At 55.3% G+C, this 23740-nt stretch overlaps 1 protein-coding gene across 3 annotated transcripts in view; it reads right to left on the bottom strand.

Moving 5' to 3' along the window:
- Positions 1-2178: 2178 nt before the first annotated feature.
- Positions 2179-23740, bottom strand: part of ARHGAP26 (Rho GTPase activating protein 26) — a 108505-nt gene continuing 86943 nt past the window's right edge. Inside the window, exons 20-23 of one of the 3 annotated variants that reach the window (XM_033073193.2) lie at positions 22958-23111; positions 6637-6747; positions 5010-5101; positions 2179-2943 (exon numbers count right to left, since the gene is read on the bottom strand). In XM_033073193.2, coding sequence (XP_032929084.1) covers positions 2855-2943; positions 5010-5101; positions 6637-6747; positions 22958-23111 — 446 coding nt within the window. In that variant the 3' untranslated portion in view covers positions 2179-2854. Of the gene's footprint in view, positions 2944-5009; positions 5102-6636; positions 6748-9269; positions 9456-22957; positions 23112-23740 lie in introns of those variants that run through there. The other 2 variants (XM_033073195.2, XM_033073196.2) reach the window with 2 other exon arrangements.

The raw sequence follows: 23740 nt of genomic DNA, 5'->3' as shown, positions 1-23740 counted from the left end.
TCTCCTGTAAGAGAAGTAAATTCTGCCTCCGTCTGATTTCCTTTCCTCCAGGAGACATCCCATAAATACATCTCAGTGGGACTTTTGTTCCCAGAAACTCTCTAGGTAGCACATCCAAAAGCTCCCAAGTGCCTCTGAAAAGGAATTTACTCTGGGCTCAGAGTGACTGGAGTACCCAAGGAGCCAAAGGGGACCCTGCACGGGAAGGGGCTGTGGGGACACGGGGGCAGCTGGAGCTCACACAGCATTGCCAAGCAGGGCACAGAATGCCCCAAACAATGCCCTGAACGCCTCTGGAGGGCTCCTGGCAGGTTTGCAGCTCCCATTCATGCCCAGCACTCTGCCCTGGCAGCATCCTGGGCTGCAGAAACACAAACAAATAGTGCTGACAGATGAAATATTCAGGGGTTTTTTACATCCTTTCCACCAGCCCTCCCCATCCCTGTCCCACCCCAGGGAGGGGCCCAGGCCAGCCCCAGGTCCCACAGCCTGGATAAAGCCTGGCTCATCCTAAGCCAAGCCTGGGTCCAGCCCAGCCCCAGGTCCCAGCCACAGCTTGGATAAAGCCTGGCTCATCCTAAGCCAAGCCTGGGTCCAGCCCAGCCCCAGCTGATGCCAGGGCTGGATAAGCCTGGCTCATCCTAAGCCAAGCCTGGGTCCAGCCCAGCCCAGCTGATGCCAGGGCTGGATCAAGCCTGGCTCATCCTAAGCCAAGCCTGGGTCCAGCCCAGCCCCAGCTGATGCCAGGGCTGGATCAAGCCTGGCCTCACTTCAGGAAAGCCAAGGAGCAGCACAGATTTGGCCACAAATCCAAGGATGGAGAGGAACCAGCAACGTGCTAGGGAATTTTATCCCTACAAACCTCTCACCCAACACCTCAGAGCAGAGAGCAGGAGGCATCCTGGGGACTTCACCCCTGCCCAGCCCTGTGACAGTCCCAGGGTGTCCCCAGGGGTCAGAGTGTGATGGAGAGGGGGTGACCCCATGGGAACGAGCTGTGCCACCCACCCTGGAAAGCAGGAACAGAATCATCACCTCTTTCCTCTTTTTTAAACCCAAGACAAAAGCCCAGGAAGTTTAATCACTGTGCACAAACAGGTGAAGAGGGCTGAAATGTCAGCTCCCTTCTCTCTGGTGACACCATGGAGTGGAGGAAGCAGCAGCTCCAGGCTGGGGGTCGGGGGCTTTGGAGCCCCTTGGTGACACCTTCAAGTGTCCTCTGCTCCTCTCGTTACAGCTCTTCTAAAAATATCAAATATAGATCTTTTCCTCATAATACTTTAAGATACTCTATTTATACATTAATCCTTTCAAAAATAAAAAGTGACACATAGAGCAATTCAGTCACTCAGAGTCTTTAAAACTGTTACAAAAAGCCACGACATCCAACCCCAGCGCCACGGCCTGGGGGCTCTTTTGAGACTTTCTTTTTTATAAAATGTGATTCCAGCTCTCCAAATCGCAGCTCTGTAGCCCAGCAGGGCTCCTTCCCCTGGAATGGTGAGGGCTTGGCCCTGCTGAGCCCGGTGGTGTGTCCATGCAGCAGGAGCTGGGCTGGCCCTGGCTCTGCACCAGCAGCAAACGCCCCCAGGATGGCAAAAATTCACCTGGCACAAGCAGCACTGCACAGAGCTGGCACAAGCAGGGGAGGCTGAGAACAAGGCTGGAGAGAGGCAGAGGCAGCTCCAGCAGGGCACAGCAGCAGCTGTGGGAGCACAGATGTGTCTGTACAGACTGGGGAGGTACAAACACCCCAACACCACTGGGGGGGCTGGCACACACTGAGGGTCACCCCACAAAACCAAAATCCTCAGAGAAAAGAGTTGGAGAGGTTCTGTCCAGAACACCCTCCCTGCAGGCAGCAGTGCCTGGTGACTCTGCCAGCCCTGAGGGGCTCACTCTTGCCTGCAAGAGCTGGCACTGGTGTGGCAGGGGCAGGGGACAGCCCCCAGTGCCCTCCCTGCCCCCAGAGCTCAGAGCTGGGGCAGCCAGGGAAGGTTCCAGAGCACAGGGGACCGTTCCCAGTGCTCACTTTGGCTCCTCAGAGCACCTGGCCGTGCCTTGGCTGCTGTTCCATGGCTGGGATGGGGGCTGGAGCACACCCAGCTGGGGCTGGGGGGCCTCTCCATGTCCCCAGCACCCCTTCCCTGCAGTGCCACATGAGGAGAGGTCACATCTGATGGGCATCAACACCCAGCAGTGGGCACAGGGATATCCTGATGGGCACACACACCCAGCAGTGGGCTCAGGGCTGTCCTGATGGACACACACACCCAGCAGTGGGCACAGGGATATCCTGATGGGCACAAACACCCAGCAGTGGGCACAGGGCTGTCCTGATGGGCACACACACCCAGCAGTGGGCACAGGGATATCCTGATGGGCACACACACCCAGCAGTGGGCACAGGGCTGTCCTGATGGACACCAGCACCCAGCAGTGGGCACAGGGCTGTCCTGGTGGGCACACACACCCAGCAGTGAGCACAGGGCTGTCCTGGTGGGCACACACACCCAGCAGTGGGCACAGGGATATCCTGATGGGCACACACACCCAGCAGTGGGCACAGGGCTGTCCTGATGGGCACACACACCCAGCAGTGGGCTCAGGGATATCCTGATGGGCACACACACCCAGCACTGGGCTCAGGGCTGTCCTGACCCTGCTCCCAGCCTGGCACAGGGATATCCTGATGGACACCAACACCCAGCAGTGGGCACAGGGATATCCTGATGGGCACACACACCCAGCAGTGGGCACAGGGCTGTCCTGCCCCTGCTCCCAGCCTGGCACAGGGCCTGCAGACCCCCATGGATACCATGGAACGCTCTCAGGGGCTCTGGGCACCCCTCTCCTATAGGAACTCCACGTAGTTCTCGGGGATCAGTCCTGTCCTGCCGTTGAGGGTCCCCTCCAGCCAGCCGGGCTCCTGCGATGGGTGAACTGCGGACACAGGGGAGGCTCCAGGTGAATTTTAAGAAAGGAAAGAGTTAACTGACCCAAAACCATGCCAGGATTCTGTGAACACACTGAGAGCAGTGCTCTGTCCCTGCCTGCTCCCTGGGCCCTTCCTGCACCAACTGAATCCCACTGCAGGCTCCAAACACTCCAAGGGAACTGAAGCATTTGGGATAAAATCAGGGACTCAAAACCTCCTCTGGATGTGAGCTAAGATCTCCTGGAAGTTGGAGAGAACGTGGTTAACTCCATCTCATGGTAACTGCACATCCCTGCTGGCCTGGGCCCAGGCTGGGAGGGAAATTGCATTAGGGAACAATCCCAGAGGGAAAGCAAACCCTGCAACCTGATTGTGTGCAACCAGAAACCTGATCAGTCCTCAGAAGCTTCTCTTCATTCAATCAACACCCAAAAACCTGCTGACTGTGCAGGAGCCAGGCCTGCAGGCAGAGGAACATCCCCCTCCCACAAAAGGTGTTCAGTGGGTGTTCAGAGCTCCTGGAGCTCCCTGGGCTCTGCAGGGCTGCCCTCACTCCCAGTTGAACTGGAGCCCTCCCAGTGCCCTGTGATGGAGCTGCTCTCAGCCCCTGCACCTCCCAGAAGCTCCAGGTCAGAGCAGACCCTGGCTCCCAGCCCTGCCCAGTCCCCCTGCCCTGGCTGGGCTCTGTAAAGCCCTGCCCAGACCCCCTGCCCTGGCTGGGCTCTGTAAAGCCCTCGGTCCCAGCAGGATCCCACCCAGCCAGGCTGGTCCCACCTCAGAGCTGCACCAACGTGAGCCCTGGCTCTGCTGCTCAGGGACTGGAACACGCTGTGTACTTTTCCCCTTGAATAATCCATTGATTTTTATCAGCAAACATGATGTATTTAATTCAAACTTGTTCCCCTCCTAGCTGCTCTGATTCCCACGGGCCCTCAGAGGGGAGACCATGTTTATTTATAAGATGACTATGGAGCTGCTTTGGAGAAGGATTGTCTTTAATTCACATTATTCACTCTCCTCCCTTTCTGCTCTGTTCGCCTCCATATCCCAGGGCAAAACCAGTGCCTGTGGTAGCAGCTTCCCAAATGACAATGCTTAACAGCTGAAAGCCAAGAATGACTTGGAAAGCAGTAAAAAGGGATTGTAAAACTGGGATTGTAGCTAAGCCAGAGCTGCTCAGCTCCACGGAGCACAAACCCCTGGTGCAGGAAACGCCAGATCTGTGTTCATTGGTGTGGCCTGAGCCAGCAGAGCCCACCTGCTCCAGCACTCACAGCACAGGCAAAAAGCACACGTGGCTTTCCCATCTCCTGCACAAAACACTGCAGAGTATTTCTGGTGCTGATACCCAGAATCTAATCTCCCCTTCACAGAACCCTCTGGGAGTGCAGCAAACACAGGGGCAGGCACAGCTCACCAGGCTCTCCCTGAAAGCCAGAGGAGGGGAGAGGAGCCCAGGGGGGATGCCCAGCCCCAGGTGAGGAGCACAGGGGGGATGCCCAGCCCCAGGAGAGGAGCTCAGGGGGGATGTCCAGTCCCAGGTGAGGATGCCCAGCCCCAGGTGAGGATGCCCAGCCCCAGGTGAGGATCCTAGGGGGATGCCCAGCCCCAGGTGAGGATGCCCAGGTGAGGATGCCCAGCCCCAGGTGAGGATGCCCAGGGGCCTGCCCAGCCCCAGGTGAAGATCCTAGGGGGGATGCCCAGCCCCAGGTGAGGAGTCAGGGGGGATGCCCAGCCCTAGGTGAGGATGCCCAGCCCCAGGTGAGGATGCCCAGCCCCAAGTGAGGAGCCAGGGGGGATGCCCAGCCCCAGGTGAGGATGCCCAGCCCCAGGTGAGGATCTCAGGGGGATGCCCAGCCCCAGGTGAGGAGCCCAGGGGGCCTGCCCAGCCCCAGGTGAGGATGCCCAACCCCAGGTGAGGAGCACAGGGGGGATGCCCAGCCCCAGGTGAGGATGCCCAGCTCCAGGGGGGATGCCCAGCCCCAAGTAAGAAGCCCAGGGCACTGCCCATCCCCAGCCCCCCAGCACAGGCTGGCAGCACAGAGCTGTGCCTGCAGCCCCCAGCACTCACCGTTGTCGAACACGGTGCCGGCCGTGAAGGAGAGCTCGGAGTCGTGCTCGGCTTTGCAGGCGTACAGAGCGCGGGCTTTGCGCAGGGGGGAGCTGCAAGAGAGGCCAGCAGTGGGCACAGGGCCACCAGCACAGGGCCACCAGCACAGGGCCACCAGCACAGGGCCACCAGCACAGCCTGGGGGCTCAGGGGTGGGCCAGCACCCTGCACATCCCAGGCTGAGCCAAGCTGGCGCTGCTGCACCGAGCCCACACGGTGCCCAAACAGCTCCAGCCCGGCCAGGGGTCCCCAGACAGGCTCCAGGCTGGAGCTGGAATGTTCTGGATCTGAGAGACCTCACTGAGCAGGGGCTGGCACACAGCAGAGGTGGCAGCAGGTGCTGGCAGTGCCCCACTGCCAAACCCATCCAAGCGCAGCTGCGACCACAAGGAGAATTTCACAGGGAAGAATTAGCACTTGGGGAAGGTTATTTACAAACAAAGCCAAGCAGGGCTGTGAAGAATTTGCTGCACTTCTTTAAAGCCTGTACCTGAAGGTAAAAAAGATTGAACAGGCATTAGATCTTGCTGGAAGGCTCAGCGTGCCCACGCTGCAGGGGAGGAGGGAGCAGGGAGAGCCAGGAATGGAGCAAGCTGCTGGCACAGAGAGCAAAATGAGGCACCTCAGGCACAGCACAGGCACACAGAGCTGTCCCTGCACGTGGAATCCCCACCCATCCTTCCCAGCTTTGGGCTGGAGCAGGGCTGCTGGAAAGCTGGGACACTGCCAGGCTGCTGTGACAGGGACAGTGACAGTGGCAGTGCCAGCCCAGCCAGGCCCTGGCCACATCCAGCACTGCTGCTCAGCTGTGACACCACCAAGGGAAGTGATGAAGTGCTGCTGGGAGGGGAACGAGGTGTCACCATCCTCAGCTCAGTGGTTTCACCAGTTTTTGTGTTTCTGAGGATTTGAAGCTCCCAGGGAAGCAGCAAGGCTTCATGGCAAGGGCAGCTCCCTTCAAACTGCAAACCCAGCACTGGCAATGCTCTGGCTTTGCTGCAAAGAGAGCCCCAAAAGTGAGATCTCTCCAAATTCCAGCTGCCTGACACGAGCAGCTCCCAAACACTTCAAATCCAGGCTGGGCAAACAATCCTCCCACTGCAAAGGTCCTCCCCTGCCAGGAGGCACCGCTCACACTGCAGAGCACCAGATAAAAACAGAAGGGTTTTCAGCATCACTGCACTCAGGGCATTGCTGGGGACAAGGCCTGGGACCCCAGGCAGTGCCAGCTCTGGCACCTCAGGGCACAGGGGGACCCCAGGGGCTGGCACCCAGCTCAGCCTCTGCCACCCCCTGCCCTCCTGGCATCCCAGACATCCTGTGGGCAGGACACCAGGGATGGCAGAGTTTCCAAACTCCTGCCAGGACACTTCTTACCTGCTGCAGAGCAGAGCAATCCAGCACAGAGCTGAGCCTGGCCAGCAGTGCCAGCTCCTGCTGCCCCCGAGGGCTCTGAGAGCTCCCCTCTTGCTGAGCGCTGTGCTGGGAGGGCAGGGTGCCAGGGGAAGGGAGGTGAGCTGGGGAAAACCGGGGAAATTCAACAGGAAGAGCAAAAGCAACGAGAAGCCAAGGGAATTGTGCAACAGACCTGATGGGGGATGAGTCGCTGGACGTGGAGGAGGTGGGCATAGGGCTGGATGGCGCGGAGAACATGGGCCAGGACGGTGACAGGGGTGACGTTGGGCTTGCATTCTGAGGGCTGCAAGACATAACCAGAGACCTGATCAACGTGCAACACAGCAACAGACAGCACTGACACACACAGAGGACACCCACGACAGCAGAGCCCTGGGGAATCCCAGGGTGACACAGCCACGACACGGAGTGCCAGGACCTTGGGAAGGGCTGGAGAACAGCTGGAGCTGGTAGTGAGCCCCCAGCCCACTGCCCCAGCACCAGAGCTGGCACAGGTGTGCCCAGGGTCTGTGCTGCTCCACTTACCTGCCTGGTGCTTCCCCAGAGCTGCCAGAACTGCTGCTGGTATTTCTGGACGTTACTGATGCCTGTGAGCAGCCTCCACCCCCTCTGTGTCTCACTCGTGGTGCTCATACATTCAGTGAATAAAAATGCCAGTTTGTTTTACATCCCTTTTTCCCTCTGTGCTGATTCCTGAAGCCACAGCTGTCAGCTGGAGCTGGATGGGGTTACTGAACTTGTAATTGCACACAGAAGTTTTTGGGTCCTTCCAAACTGTTCAATTCAGGTTGTTCTCAGGTTCACCAAAAAGCAATATTTTACACTAAAATAGGTCATTCTCAGGTTCACCAAAAAGCAATATTGTACTAAAATAGGTCATTCTCAGGTTCACCAAAAAGCAATATTGTACTAAAATAGGTCATTCTCAGGTTCACCAAAAAGCAATATTGTACTAAAATAGGTCGTTCTCAGGTTCACCAAAACGCAATTATTTCACTAAAATACCAGTTTGATTCATTTACTGCTGCTCTGCTTAGCAACTCATTTGTATTCCCTATCCAATTCAGATTAGAAACTCCATCCCTGATAAATCCCAGAAATCCCCCTCCACACTGCAAACACCTCTGTAAAAACAAGAAGTTTTGTAAAAGCATCAGGACTGTTTTGTCCTTGAGGGAGGGGCAGTACCCTGACCCCAGAGGTCTGTGATGAGCTGGGGACAGACACAACCCCCAGGATGTCCTGATCCCTCCTCCTGGGCACAGGGAAGGGACTCAGGGAATGGTGGCTCCGTTCAGGAGGGAACTTCAGCCCTGCAGGAGCTCAGACCAACGTTTAACCTTCCCCAGTGTCCTCTGGCTGCCACCACAGGGAGATATTTATGTCACAGATGCTTTCCCCTTGGAAACTGGACCATCTCTGCTTAAGGCCAAACTCTTGGCTTGACTCCTCACAGAAGCTGTGTCTCTGGATTGGACAGACACTGATTAATTCCCTCTGAAATTACAGGCAACACCTTTATTATGTCAGATTACACACACAGAGAGCAGGATACAGCAGTGAGTGCAGCATGGCTTCACCAGAGGCTGGGAAATGGGGAATGCTGTCAGGCAGGCTTTCAACAGATCCCCAAAACATTCTGCTAATAATCATCACCATTTAAAAACAATCCTTCAGCACTTCTGTCATCAAAACTGTCCCTCTTTTGACAAATGAGTTTTCCTTAGTCTGTACCAAACCTGACAGCCATGGGTACTCACCAGGTACCCCATCTACTCCCACCCCACATGGGAGCTGCCACCAAGGTCACCAAGCCATCCCCAACTGCCAAAATCCACCCTTTACACACCAGTGCTTCCAAAGAGATGCCTGGAATCCCCTTCTCCTAGAGGAGCCTGGCCATGGGCTGGGGACCAAAATGTGGCTGAGACTGGGACATGGCACTGGGAGTGCAGCAGGGATGGCACTGGGACATGGGGATGGCCATGGGACATGGCACTGGGAGTGTCACAGGGATGGCCATGGGACATGGGGATGGCCATGGGACATGGCACTGGGAGTGCCACAGGGATGGCACTGGGAGTGCCACAGGGATGGCCATGGGACATGGGGATGGCCATGGGACATGGCACTGGGAGTGCCACAGGGATGGCACTGGGACATGAGGATGGCCATGGGACATGGGGATGGCCACAGGACATGGCACTGGTGGCCACTGTGTCTGCCACCAGCCCTGGCCCTCTGCACTGCACAAGGGAAGGAAAATCCAGTGGCACAGGGCTCCAGACCTGCTATTGCATTTTTTGAGCTGAAATCATGGCAGAAGAATGGAGCTCCCATTTCTCCTCAGTCTCTCTGTCACTGTTCCACAGTGCCTGCTCTGCTCAGGACAGCAGGAATGCAACCAGCAGGATTTCAGAGTGAGCAGGGAAAACAGCCTGGGAGCAAGAACCAGCACTGGGCCAGCCTCTCCTGAGAGGGTGCCACTGCTTGGGAGCTGGATGTTGGTGTCTTTGGATCCTTGGTGTCACAGAGAACGGTTCACTAATGCCTGGGGTGTGCAGGGCACCCCGTGGGAGGAGATGAACAGTCCTGCAGTGACTGAGCAGCTCTGCCAGTCCTTCCAGAACATTCCAACACGAGCCATGGATAGCTCAGGACCCACCTGGGTGTGATGGCTATGGAGGGTTCACCTCCCTCCCATCAAACACAGGAATTTATTCCCAAGCTGCTGCTTGAGCATCACCCTCCTGAGCTCCTGTGAGTGCCAGCCCCAGGTCCTGCCCTGCTGCAGGTTCAGGGCTGTCCCGAGGTCTTTGGCGGTTTGGAAAACAGTTTTCTTGTAGGATCCAATTTCCTTTGTGTCTCACAAAAGGAGCAGAGTGGTGAGAGGCTGGGGGAGGTTCTGGCTGCTGCCTGCAGGCAGCAAATGTCAGCTGGATGGTTTTTTTTCCTTCTTCTTACTCGGGAGGGCTTTGCGAGGGGCTCTTCCTGTTGGGTGCACAGTGGAAACAAAACAGAGAAAATTGCTGAGAACCAAAACCACCAGAAGCAGGAAACAAAGAAATGGCTCAAGTTAGAGTCCTCCAAGGTGGGAATGGACCTTTCCTCAGCAGCAGCAGCTGGGGGAACTCCATGAGTCTGTAGCCCAAGGCATCCTGAGGCTCCTGCCCTCCTGCTGCTCTCAGCAGTGCTGTGGTGCCAAGGCCATGCAGGGCCACCTGCACCTTCCACTCCATGAGTCCCTGCAGAAATCCCACTCCTCCAACAAACTCAAACTTGGAAATGAATTTAGGAGCTAAATCCTCCTCCCTGCCTTTCCCAAGCAGATGCTTCGTTTGCTGCCCAAACACGTGAATTAAAAAAAGAAAAAAAAAAAGAAAAAAGCAGTAACTCTTGTTTCAAGACTCTGCTGGAGTTGCTGGAGCTAAAACATTTCTTCTGTGATCCCTTTTCCTAACCTGCCTCTTTCATTCCTCTTCCTCCACCCAGGCTGCCTCAGCCCCCAGGGCTTGTGCAGCTCTCAGAGCCCCTCTCTGCAGGTCTCCAGCCAACTTCTGCTGCTTTGTTCTCCTCCCACAGGACATCAGTTCCACTTCAAACATGTTTACAACTTGTTTATTTTTGTGGAACTCGGGGCTATTTCTGCCACAGAACATCTCACAGCCATGGATGGGCAGAGCCCACTGGTGCATTCCAGCCCTTTCATGAAATCACCTCAAGAATAAAAAACAATATTCCCGTTCTGACACCATCAGTAAAACACATCAAGGACCACCAAGCCCTCTGCTCCCTGATCTATTCCTATAGAACAAAGCTGCAGAACATAAGGTTCTTCTCAAAGGTAACAAGAAAAAAGAAAATTACAGCTTTATGTAATGCCAGAGCACTTCAGCTCTGCTGAAACAAGGACAAGCTCAGCAGCAGCCATGGCTCTGCAGCCCAAATAAACCAGAGGCAGCCTGGCTGGGGAAGCTCTTGGGGCTCCAGCCTGGCAGGGCTCTTCCTGTGCTTGGTGCTTCACTGCAGAAGAATGGTGCTAAGCTCCCTGCAGTGCTGCTCTCAGGAGGAATGCTGCTGTGTGCTTGTTTGGGTGGGAAAAATGACACATTTAAAATGAGCAGCTGAAATGGCCTGTGGTCCTCATCACTTGACCAAACTGGTCCAAAAAATCTGAAATTCTTCAGCACAGACCTTCCCCACATCTCCATTTAGCAGGTCCCCATCTCCATCTGCAGATTTCAGGATCTTCCTTCCGAGCACGGCCGTGTCCCTCTGCTGACACCCAGCAATGGGCTTGTCTTGTCCCTCTGCTGACACCCAGCACTGGGCTTGTCTTGTCCCTCTGCTGCTTGGCTGATTTCCCACGTGTGGGAATATTTCCCTGCTTTAGTCATTGCACAAAGCGTCTAAAAGCTTCTCCACTTGGCCAGGATGGCTGGGATGAGCGGTGACTCTGGGGAGGAGAGCTGGAGCTGCTGTCCCACACTGCCAGGTGCAGATGATGGTGCAGAGGGAGGAGATGACAGAGCTGCTGGGGGACAGAACGGTGGCACAGAGCTCAGAGCCTGCTGCTGGTGCTGGAGAGAGCCAGGGAGCAAGCAGAGATCAGCAGTGGGTGAATCTCAGCAGGAGCAAGCGCTGCAGGAAGGAAGCTGCAGGTGCCAGCACAGGTGTCCTGGTGACAGCCCAGGTGTCCTGGTGCCAGCACAGGTGTCCTGGTGACAGCCCAGGTGTCCTGATGCCAGGTGAGCTCCAGGTGACATCCCAGTAACAGTGCACAGCTTGTTTGGAACAGAGAATTCCCAGTATCACCAGTGAGCTGCAGGCCCACCAGTGGCTGCTGTGGGAGATGGGGCAGCCACATGAACCAGCCTGGGCAGGACACAGGCACAGAATGGGGGCTGGAAGGGACCTTAAACCCCCCCAGTGACACCTGGCAGGGACATCTCCCACTGCCCCAGGCTGTTCCAACCCCAGTGTCCAGCCTGCCAGGGATCCAGGGGCAGCCACAGCTGCTCTCCAGGGCTCAGCCCCTCCCAGGGAAGGATTTCTTCCCAATACCTCACTCCACCTTTTGCTGCATTTTCTGCTCCATCAATACCCCCCTCCCTCCTCCTCTCTGCCCAAAAGGCTCTCAGCAGACTCAAAATCAGGCTGGAGGGTTTTATGTTGAACCAAATGCTTTCAAACTGTGTCAAAGCCCTTAATTATTAATAGAAAAGTTGTAATGTGGCAGCAGGGAGCCAAAGTGGCAGCTCAGGAGGGAAGTGTTGGTAAATCAGGAGCCAGTGTCTTAGTCATGGTTTCTCCATCGTGCCACAGCCTCCAACATGAGATAATTCTGCAAGGCTGGTGCGTTAGTCACCAGCAAATTCTGTCTGCAATTAAGCAGAACTCAACAGCCCTCCAGAAATCTCACTCCACTCTGGCATTCAATGCACTGCTACCTTCCATCCCCCTGAAAAGAAAACTCTCCCATCTGCCACCCCAGCAGCCATATGGGATCCTTGGAAAACGAAGGAAATTAAAGTCCCAGTGGGATCCCAGCTCCCAGCTCAGCTGTGGGGGGCTCGGGAGGATCAAATATTTGAGTTAAACACATCCTGTGCCCTGGGGCACTGCAGAGCTGCCTCTGCCAGCCACCAGCAGGCAAAGCCGAGCTCTGAGCTCAGGGTGACCTCCTTTTGGGAGCCCAGGGACACAGAGGGATGCTGTCCTTGCTGCCAGCCACCCTCACTGCCCAGGGGGGACAGCCCTGACCCCTGGCCAAGGCTCCTGCCCAGCCCAGCCCGGATTTGGGGGCAAACTGAGGGATTTTGGTCCTTGCTGCCCCAGCCAAGCCCTCTCTGCTGCAGGGAGCCAGGAAGGATGCCCAGGTGGCCCAAGGCAGTGCTGGGGCATCCTGCTCTGCCCCAGGGAGGAAAAGCAGTGCTGTGCCACCTCCCAGGAGGGCACAGACCTGGGGTGGCAGCAGCAACTCCCCCAGGAGTGGCACTGCCAGCTCTCCAAGGGGAGAAGAGCTTCCTTTCATTTTTTAAAGCAGTTTCTGGAAACCACCACAACAGTTGTTCCCTGCTGTAAAAAATCCATTCCTGGCTAAGGAATATTCCCCACATAACTTGACAGGAGGCACTTCCAGGCTCAGATCAGGAAACAAAGGCAGTTTCCCTGAGCCTCATTAGCACCACGGGCTCCAGCTCTCATTTTCCAGAGTGCAAATCCCCTCCCTGCACAGGAGGAGCCAGGCACAGCAGTGGGACAAACAATGGGCATCACCTGGGCCTGGGAAGGTGATTCAGGAATAATGGGGGAGTAAAGCCACTGCAGAATCATTTTCTGCATTTTCCTGTTTGCCTGATTTTGTTTTGTCCATTTGGCCAAACAGCAGCTAGCAGAGCTGATCAGAGCACTTCACTGCAAACCCCACAGACCCCAGCACAAACAATCCAATCAATCACATCTATCAAAGGAACACCACGTTAGCTCTGCTCTCTCTTTTTTCACCGGGTTTTTTTTTGTTTGTTTGTTTTTTCCCCCTCAAAACCACAAGAATTTGTAATGACATTTTTCCTGATCACTCTAACCAGCAGAGCTGTGCTCCTGCAGCCACACAGCCCTCCCAGGTTACTGGCCCAGCCTCAATGTCTCTCTCTGCCACCAAGCTGGCCATGCAGCCTTGGAGAACTCTCCCCAGTGATCAAACACACCAAAGACCAACTAATACATCAATTCACTTCTTTCTGGTTGGGTATTTTTCCACTTCTTATTCCTTGTGCTTTCCCAAACCTCCCTGTGCTGCCCACCCAGCCCTTCCAACCCAACCTCCTGCTGCAGCAGGGGCTGGAAGGGACCTTAAATCCCCCCCAGAGCCATTCCTGCCATGCAGGGACACCTCCCACTGTCCCAGGGTGTCCCAACCCCAGTGTCCAGCCTGGCCTTGGGCACTGCCAGGGATCCAGGAGCAGCCACAGCTGTGCCAGCCCTGCCCACCCTCCCAGGGAAGGGTTTATTCCCAAAATCCCACCCATCCCCGGCAGTGGGAATGTCACTCCAACTCCAGCTCTGTCCAAAGCCCTTCTCCAGCTCTCCCTCAGGGCTGGAAGGGGCTCTGAGCCCTCCCTCATCCCCAGCTCTCCCAGAACAGGGGCTGAGCCCTCAGAGCATCCTTGTGGCACAAGGGGACCAAGGGGACAAAGGGACAAGGGGACAATTCCCCTGCAGCTGGGGCTCCCAGCAGAGCCCTGGGTGCTGTGGGGAGCAGGGAACCATCCCCCCCTGCCCTCCCTTCCCAGCCAGAGGATTTCCTCAGCCCACAGCCTGTTTTATTCTCACAGCACTCACATTTCCCAGTGTTGGTCACACACCACCAGAGGATGGGTCCTGCTCCCTCCCCACTGCCCAGCCAGGACACTTCCCTGCAGGATCCCCCTCCCAGCCCAGTGCTGGGGCTCGGTGCCAGGCTCTGGGGACAGCCAGGGGCTGGGGACAGCTCTGTGCTGCTGACAATGTCCCAGCTTAGCACTGCCCTGTCACCAGTGTCTGCGGGATTGGGTTACCCCCAGGTGAGGGCAAAGCAGCCCCAGCTCATTTAGGGGATTAATCAGGCACAGGGATCTCCTTTCAGAGGAGACACGATGTCTCTGAGAGCCAGCAGCCCTGCTCAGTCCCTTCCCAGCCTCTTGCAGGGACAGGGTTTGGGGTGGTCCCATCTGCACCCTCCTCACGTCCCCTGTGCCACCCCAGCTCCTGGCAGCTGCAGCCCGGGGATGCTCCAGCACTGCCTCAAAACACCCCCAGAGCCCTCAAAAGACTTTTACAGGGCAGAGTCTGGGCTTTGAATCTGATCTCCCTGCAAAGGAGGAACCAAAGAATGCACTGGGCCGTGTCCCTGCTGTATTTCACCTGCGGTGACATTTACAGGGCAGCGAGCCCTGATGTGCCACCCTCTGCCTCCAGCAGGCTCAGAGCAAGCTTTGGCTGGGCTCACACTTGAGACTGAGCCCAAGGAAATTGGGGAGCACTGAGGGGCTGGGAGTAAAATTTCCATTAGCCAATGTTTATCTGAGGTGGTTTTGTTGAAGAAGATGCTGCTGTGCAGCCATCTCCACACCAATTACAGGAATTAGCAAAGCAGTGGAGTGCAAGATCTCTTTTTTTTTTCTCCCAAGGCTTTCCAGAAAGCTGCCTCTTTAAGCATCATATGTGGCTCAAGTTTAAGGTGCTTTTCTAGAACTCCTGCAAGGAAATCTGAATTAATTCAGCTTGTGAGAAGCACCCTTGGATGCTCCCAGAGCATCACCCAAACAGAACCTCAGGGCACAACAAGGGAACAAATTCACAGAATCATTAAGGTTGGAAAAGACCTCCAAGATCATAAAGTTCAACCTTCTATAATATGAAATCTGTATGTATACATGTATATATTTACACACATACAGATATAAATTTAAAGATTATATGGCCATCAGCAACTGAGCCTCAAGTGTATTTATGTGTGGAGTCACTGAGTTTGCTGCCTGTGTTCTCCCTGAGCCAGGTTTGAGGACGTTTGCCAGAGCCCTGAATCACTCTGGTTTATGGAGCTTTCTCACCACAGGCATGATCTAGGACTCCCAAGCTAAAACTGCTCTAAAAGAAACAAACACAGACACCCTCACAACAGTCTGCACCAAAAAAATAAATAAGTCATAAGATAGTTTGAATGTGATGTCATCTGGAACCAGCCAAGCAGCAGACTGGGAATTTTAGGAGATTTTCTCAAGCAAGAGGACAGGGAGATAGGCGGGTTCTGTTCTGAGCTGGCAGCAAGGTCTGAGCACAAACCAACCCTGTGTGAGGCACAGGAGATGCAAACCCTGAGCAGCCACACCAGGAGGCATCGAGGGGAGGGGAAGGGAAATAATCCATACCCTGACCTGCCTGGAGGGCAACACCTCAAGCAGCAAAAGCCTGGCTGGGGACCCAGGGCACCCCTGCACCAGCTCCAGCCACCCCCCTGTGCTGAACCACAAATATTGGGTGTAAAACTGGTGAGAATCCAGACACTGGATGTAAAACTGGTGAGAATCCAGACACTGGGTGTAAAACTGGTGAGAATCCAGACACTGGGTGTAAAACTGGTGAGAATCCAGATGCTGGGTGTAAAACTGGTGAGAATCCAGACACTGGATGTAAAACTGGTGAGAATCCAGACACTGGGTGTAAAACTGGTGAGAATCCAGACACTGGGTGTAAAACTGGTGAGAATCCAGACACTGGGTGTAAAACTGGTGAGAATCCAGACACTGGATGTAAAACTGGTGAGAATCCAGATATTGGGTGTAAAACTGGTGAGAATCCAGACACTGGGTGTAAAACTGGTGAGAATCCAGATACTGGGTGTAAAACTGGTGAGAATCCAGACACTGGGTGTAAAACCCAGCCTAGCACCACAGCTGGGAGCTGCCCTGCTCCTCTCAGAGAGCCATTCAGATAAGGCTGCTCTGGAGCTGCTCTGATGACAAGATTTTACCTAATCCCCCAAAAATGCCATTTATTGTTTGGCAGCTCGCAGATCCGCCCCTCGGGGCTGGCCTTGGCCATCCAAGCCCAGATCAGGCACAAGAGCTGAGTTTTGGGGTCTGGGCTGGGCTCTGAGTGCTGCAGGATGCAGGGGATGTTTTCCTGCAGCCACCCAGGGGTGCCCAGGGCTCAGCACCCCAAGGAGGGGCAGCAGGGACACAGCAGCAGGGAGGGTCCCCAGGGAGCCCCTGCAGCCTCTCCCAGCTCTTGGCTCGCTCCAGAGCCGTGGTGGCTCCCGGCCAGGCGGCCACAATGCACTGGAAGGAAGAAGAAACAGCTTTGTTTTGCCCAAAGCCTCGCAATTAATCAAGTTCCTATTTCCTCACAGCTCCACATCCCCACCCCAACGCTCCCAGCAGCTCCCTGAGCCCAGCACAGGCTCTGCTGCACAATTTCACGTGAACAGAGAACCAGAAAATGAAATTGAAGTGGAATAGAAACCTGAATGGTGAGAACAGAGTCCAGAGCTGCAGAGCCTCTGGAGCCCCATCCCTGCCAGCACCATCCCACACAGAATCCCAGAGTCACTTAGGCTGGAAATGACCTCCAGGAGCACCAAATGTGCCCCATCCCCACCCAGAGCACTCAGTGCCACCTCCAGGAATTCCCTGGGCACTCCAGGGATGGGGATCCAACCCTGCCTGGGCAGTTCCAATCCCTGAGCCCCCTTTCCATGGGGAAATTCCTCCTGATTTGGACCCCTCTGAGCACAAGTCAGTGTTTTTTAGTGACACACAGCAAAACAAACCAGCAGTGCACTTCCCTGGCCTGTTTCCAAACTGAAGTGGGGCTGGATGTCAGGGTGGGAGGAGAGCAGTGAGAACCCAGCCTCAGGGACAGCAGCACTTGATTTATGAGCAAATTTCTTAAACAGAAGTCCCAGAGATGCCATTTGAGAGGGACATTCCCAAAGTGGCTGCCGGGAAGGCAGGATGAGGGTGGGACCTGCTCCTGCGCCTCTGCACCTCTGATTGCCATTATTCTTCAGGAATATAAACAACAGGAGCCAGCGAGCAGAGAGCCATGAGAGCTCAGCAGAACCAGGGCCTGGGAGCACAGGGACAGGAACTGCAGGTCAGGCAGGTTAAGGACTCATTCCTGGCTCAGCACAGCCCCTGTGGATGAGCAGAGATGGGCTCGGCACAGCCCAGCCCAGCCCAGCCCAGCTCAGCTCAGTCCAGCCCAGTCCAGCAAAGCCCAGCCCAGGCTCTCCTCAGCCCTCTCCAGCTCCCAGCAGAGGAACCAGCAGCATTTAAAGCTCTGTTTGCTCCACCCCACATGCTTTTACTTTCACGTGTCCCAGCTGATAATTGTCAAAGTTAACTGTGTTTTTAAGAGACCATTTTTCAAAAAAAAAAAAAAAAAAAAAAAAAAAAAAAAAAAAAAAAAAAAAATTAAGAATTCCTAACCCTCCACTGTCCCATCCAAGGCCAGGCTGGACAGGGCTTGGAGCAGCCTGGGGCAGTGGCAGGTGTCCCTGCCATGGGATGGAGGAGCCTGAAGGTCATTCCAAACCCAAGCAATCTGTGATTCCACGATTCTGCACCCGGATTTGGGATGGTCAGGGCCCTCAGAGCAGAGCACAGCAACGGCAGGAAGGAGCAGCATCAGCCCAGCCCCACAGCTCTGGTGTGCTGCCCCTGTCCCCCTGCCCCTCAGCTCCCTCCCAGCCACCTGGAGGACAACACTCATCTCTGGAATTTCTCTCATTGTCAGGCATGGAAAGAGAAATGTTCAATTTTAACTGGGATGCCTAATGAAGATTTATTTATGTGGGAATAAGCACTCTTCCTTGGAGTAACTGGGTTATTTTTTCATGACCACTAGACCTTAGATCTGCTCCTCATTTCTTTCCATACCCACAGAGGGCAAGAAATAGCCATACTTGGTCAGTGAGAAAATGAAATTAAATGCAAATAGACATGGACTGACTAAATCTGAGTTTCCCAAGGTTATTATTTTCCTAAATGCCAAGTCCCTGGGGTGAAGGGGGGGCAGCATCAGCCTGGCAGTGTGGGGGCTCAACCTGGCCCCATCCATCAGTGCCCTGGGCCTGAGGATGGGCACAGGAAGGGGTTAAACTGCTTTAATCTCCTTGGCTGGAGCCACCCAGTGCCACCCCTGCCATGGGGACACCTCTCATTGTCCCAGGGTGTCCCAGTCCTGTCCAGCCTGGTCTGGGCACTGCCAGGGATCCAGGGGCAGCCACAGCAAATCTGGGCACCTGTGCCCTCACAATTCCTCCCCTGCATCCCAACCATCCCTCCCCTATGGCCTGAAGCCATTCCCTTGTCCTTCCCTCACTGAGGAACACATCTCTGCTGGTCACAGCCCCATGCCTGGCTGTTTGCTAAGGGAGAGGCTCTGCAGGGGCAGGAAAAAGGCAAAAACAGGGCAGGAAAAAGGCAAAAACAGGGCACAGAAACCAACAGGACACACACACAAACCAACAGGGGACACAGAAACCAACAGGGGACACAGAAACCAACAGGGGACACACACACAAACCAACAGGGCACAGAAACCAACAGGACACACACACAAACCAACAGGGCACAGAAACCAACAGGGCACAGAAACCAACAGGGGACACAGAAACCAGCAGGGCACAGAGAAACCAACAGGGCACACACACACACAAACCAGCAGGACACACACACACAAACCAACAGGGCACACACACACACAGAAACCAACAGGGGACACACAGAAACCAACAGGGGACACACAGAAACCAACAGGGGACACACAGAAACCAACAGGGGACACACACACAAACCAACAGGGCACACACACACAAACCAACAGGGCACACACACAAACCAACAGGACACACACACACACAAACCAGCAGGACACACACACACACAAACAGGGCACAGAAACCAACAGGGCACACACACAAACCAACAGAACACACAGAGAAACCAACAGGACACAGAAATCTGCTGGCTCACACAAACCCAGCACTGCTCTGGGCACAATTCCCTGCCCAGGGTTTGGTGGCCCTGGTCCCTGCTGCAGTGACAGCTCCTGGCACAGGACAGCAGTCCTGCTGACTCACCCAGTACAACTCCTGCCCAGAGCAGTTATTCCATAAAAATAAACCCAGCCCCAATAAATAAATGCATTCCCATCGTAAAAGCCCGATTGGTGGCTGGGAAGGAAGAGCCTGAGCCCTGCAGCAGAACAATTTCCCTCTGGATTGGGACTCTGGGTTGTGCTCCAGGGAAAGCATGTCAGAAGGAGCCCATTTCCCTGGGCAGGGGGGCAGGGTCCCCAGCCCCAGCACAGCCCCTGCTGCAGCAGAGCAAGGAGTGACTCGCTCACCAGGGGGATTTAGGATTGGCAGAGCTCCCAGCAGAGCAGACTTGGGGGATACAGGAGCGTTTAGCAGGGAGCCAAGGGCTTTTGTAAACAGAAGCTCAAACAAACATCTCTCATTTCACAGATGGTGCTCACAATTTACAGCTGGCACTTTTAAAGGCCACCCTGGACTCATCGGTGCTCACGGCCACAAATGGGACACAAGAAATGCCCCAGGCCTGCAGCCTCAACATTTGCACTTCAAGGAGGCTCCCTCTGCAATCCACAGGAGTTATTTCCACAGGAATATCAGCGGGAATGAAGAACATCAGAATGACACAGCTCCTCTCCCTGCAGCTCCCAGTTTGGGCCAGCACAGCACTCGTGGGACACAGCCCCTCCTGCACAGCTCCCCAGCTCCACAGCCTGGCTCTCAGCTAAAAATCACACAGAATTGTGAAGAACACAAGCAAAAATCCCAGAGGCCTGAAGCAGAGCTCAGGGATAGGTGTCACAGCACCAGCAGAGGGTTTGGAAGGAGCACAAAGCCCAAGGCACCTCCAGAGCTCCCCATGGCCACAGATCCCAGGGGTGGAATGGCAGGGCAGCCCCAGAGCCTGGCACAGCAGCACAGCCCCAGAGCCTGGCACAGAGCACAGCCCCAGAGCCTGGCACAGCAGCAGCACAGCCCCAGAGCCTGGCACAGAGCACAGCCCCAGAGCCTGGCACAGAGCACAGCCCCAGAGCCTGGCACCGAGCACAGCCCCAGCCCAGGGCAGAGCGCAGGGCCCTGCAGAGCCCACACTGCTCAGCTGCCTGCACAAACAGAAGTGCCTTTATGGGGACATGATTTGGGCAGCCCAGCTGGACACTGGCACCATTGACACCCCCTGCCCCAGCCCAGCCTGCACCATGGGGTCAGTCCTGCTGCTGCAGCCTTCCTCACCCCCCTCATCCTCAGCACTGCACACCCAGTGGCACCGAGGGACAGCCCCACAGAGCTCCCAAAGGCACAGGCACAGCTCCTGGGCAAGCACAGGGAGTGACATCCACTCCCCACAGAATAAAATCCAGCTAGATGCTTCATTTCCCACTGAAATATCGGATTAAAGATATTTAATTTAAATATGTGGGGTCACAAAGAATATTTGCTCTGTGGTATTATCCCTTTAGGATCCACATTTCAGCCTTCAGCTCAGCACAGACCAACATCCCATTCCTGCATGTGCAGGAATTATCTCACAATCACTGCACTTGTGGAAAAGCCCCAAAGAGCCACGAGCTGCCAGTGCTGCCTGCTCAGCCCTGTTCACTCACACAGCTAAAGGCTCTGTCAGTGGCACAGCACCTGGTTCAGTGCCAGCCCTCTCACCTAATCCCTTGGGAACAGCACAGTCCTCTGCTCCCCAGAGCCTCCCTGAGCTGGGTTATCCTGCTGGATTCCTCTGGAACTTCTGCTAAGAAATGAATCAGTAGGAAGAGGCAACTCTTGGAATCTGAAAAACTGTGAATTTGACAGCAGTCTTTGTAAGGTCCCAGCAAGACCCAGGCTCACAAACCCCATTCTGTGATAAGACACACCATTTTCTTCCCCTTGAAGGATAAACCAAAGCCATCCTGTTGGGGGAATGGGATGTGACTGACTCCAGAGCTTCGACCAGGCATGAAGAGAGAAGCATTTTCACTCTGTACCACATCACAGCACAGCCCTGATGTGGAGGTGTCCTACCTTTGGGTGGTGTGTCCTGCCCCCACAGCTCCCCTGTGGGATGATCCCAGGGAGCAGGCAGGCACAGGAGGGGCTGTGGGGCTGTGCAGCTCACAGTGCAGTGCAGGAGGAGGATGATGGAAGCAGAGCAGATGGTGAAGCTGGATGAAGGCTGGGTCTGTTCCACACTTACCTTCCTGCAAGAGCCAGGCAGGGCCTGGAGCCATCCTGAATGCTGGAGTGAGAGCTGCACCTCCAACCCAAACCCAACCCAGCCAAGCCAGCAGTGTCACTGTGCCCTCAGCACCTGTCCCAGTGAGTCCCACTGACACCCAGCTGTGCCCTCAGCACCTGTCCCAGTGAGTCCCACTGACACCCAGCTGTGCCAGCACACCCTGCCTGTCCCAGTGAGCCCCACTGACACCCAGCCATGCCAGCACACCCTGCCTGTCCTGGTGAGTCCCACTGGCACCCAGCTGTGCCCTCAGCACCTGTCCCAGTGAGTCCCACTGACACCCAGCTGTGCCAGCACACCCTGCCTGTCCCAGTGAGTCCCACTGACACCCAGCCATGCCAGCACACCCTGCCTGTCCTGGTCAGTCCCACTGACACCCAGCTGTGCCAGCACACCCTGCCTGTCCCAGTGAGCCCCACTGACACCCAGCTGTGCCAGCACACCCTGCCTGTCCCCAGGTGAGTCCCACTGACACCCAGCCGTGCCAGCACACCCTGCCTGTCCCAGTGAGTCCCACTGACACCCAGCTGTGCCCTCAGCACCTGTCCCAGTGAGTCCCATTGACACCCAGCTGTGCCAGCACACCCTGCCTGTCCCAGTGAGTCCCATTGACACCCAGCTGTGCCAGCACACCCTGCCTGTCCCAGTGAGTCCCACTGACACCCAGCCGTGCCAGCACACCCTGCCTGTCCCAGTGAGTCCCACTGACACCTAGCTGTGCCAGCACACCCTGCCTGTCCTGGTGAGTCCCACTGACACCCAGCCATGCCAGCACACCCTGCCTACCCTCAGGGCATGGGGGCTTCAGATGAGGGGGGACTGGGAGTGTGTGGGGCCGTGGGAGGGCTGGGAAGGACAGTGAGGACAGTGTCCCTGCTCTGGGAGATCCCTGCAGCCAGGAGGGGAGAGGTGTTCCATCTGTGGGGATGGGCTGGGGAATGGGATTCACCTGCTGGGAATGGGAATCACCTGTTGGGAATGGGAATTACCTCCTGGGAATGGGATTCACCTCCTGGGAATGGGGTTCATCTCCTGGGAATGGGAATTACCTCCTGGGAATGGGCTTCACCTCCCAGGGATCTGAGCAGATCTGAACAGCTCTGAGCAGATCTCCACGTGGCAGGGATGGGGGTGCTGTGGGAAAATGCAGCAGGGCTGGCAGGAAGGAAATTCCCCCAGCAGGGCCATCGCGCTCGGGCTCTGCCGCCGCCAGCTCAGGGACTTCAGAAATAACTCGGCCATCCCCAGGGAGGCACTGCTAAGGTCACTGTTTTTTCCCTTGAACTTTCCAGATGAAGGAAGCAATAGCAGAAGCAACAGCATAGATTTGGCCAGAGATCAACTGTACTGACAACAGTCACAGGATTGAACTCAGAAGAAAAGTCCTTTGTGTGTGCTGGAGTTATCCCCAGATGGGCTGGGCAGCACTGGGCAGCTCTGCTCAAAAATGTTCCACATGGGCAGAGCCATCAGAGCAGAACTGGTGGCAGATGGAACCCACAGTAACTAACTCACTGCTCAGACAGAGTTAAAAATGGAGGGCAAATGTTTGGGGCCCATTAAAAATTAAAATGTTCAATGGTATCCTTCAGCAAACTGCTGAGCTGGAGAATAAGAAACAACTCTGATTAAAGAGTAAGGATGGAGAGTCTATAAAACACTAATTACCATTGTACTTACAGGGAATTTGGCCTGTTGGGCTTAATTACTTCTAGCTCAAGATCACTGGAGTTCAGGCTGGGCTGGGCAGCGCTGGTGGAGTTGAGGAAGCTGTTTACATTTGAAGAGATGACGGATTCCAGGCTGGAGTTGATGATGCTGTTCCTGTTCTCCTCTAAAAAACACCAAAACCCAAGAATCATCAGCTGCCAGTGCAGACAGAGTGAAGAGCAAATGGCTGGGAAGGGATTGAGCACTCCCAGGAAAGCCTGGGCCAGTGCAAACAGGGACATGTCCCCAGAGCTCAGTTAGTTACAGACACATTCTACATTAAACCAGCAGAAATACCAGGCACTCTTTGGCTCTTTTGGGTTTAAGATGCAGATACACTTCAATGAACACCATTTTTAGTAGGAAAATACACACTTTTCTTAAGGTATTAATATTTCACATTCCTGAAGGCATCCAAAATGCCACAACCTGAAAGAAACTGAAATGAGAGCTCTGTACAGGACTGGATTTGTGTGGCTGAATCAGCCCCCAGGGGATGCAGTGTTGGGTGACAGCAGGACAGGAACAGGGCAGGTCACCCAGGTCAAGCTGCTCCAGCCTCAGGTTTGACAGCAGCTGCTGCTTCTCTTTGCTAGTCAGCTCTGAGGAGGAGGATGAGGAAGAGGAAGGGTCCCTGCTCCATTCTGGCTCAGCCCTTCAGAAATGCAGAGCAGCAGATTTTTCCTGTGGATTGATGTGGAATGGGAGGTGCTGGGCATGCCCCAGTGCTGCCACTGCCCTGCTGACACTCAG

The sequence above is a fragment of the Catharus ustulatus genome, chromosome 15 (genome assembly GCF_009819885.2).
Source record: "Catharus ustulatus isolate bCatUst1 chromosome 15, bCatUst1.pri.v2, whole genome shotgun sequence".
NCBI lineage: Eukaryota > Metazoa > Chordata > Aves > Passeriformes > Turdidae > Catharus > Catharus ustulatus.
The sequence above is the reverse complement of the archived record's forward strand: the minus strand, read 5'-3'. Positions and strand labels throughout refer to the sequence as shown.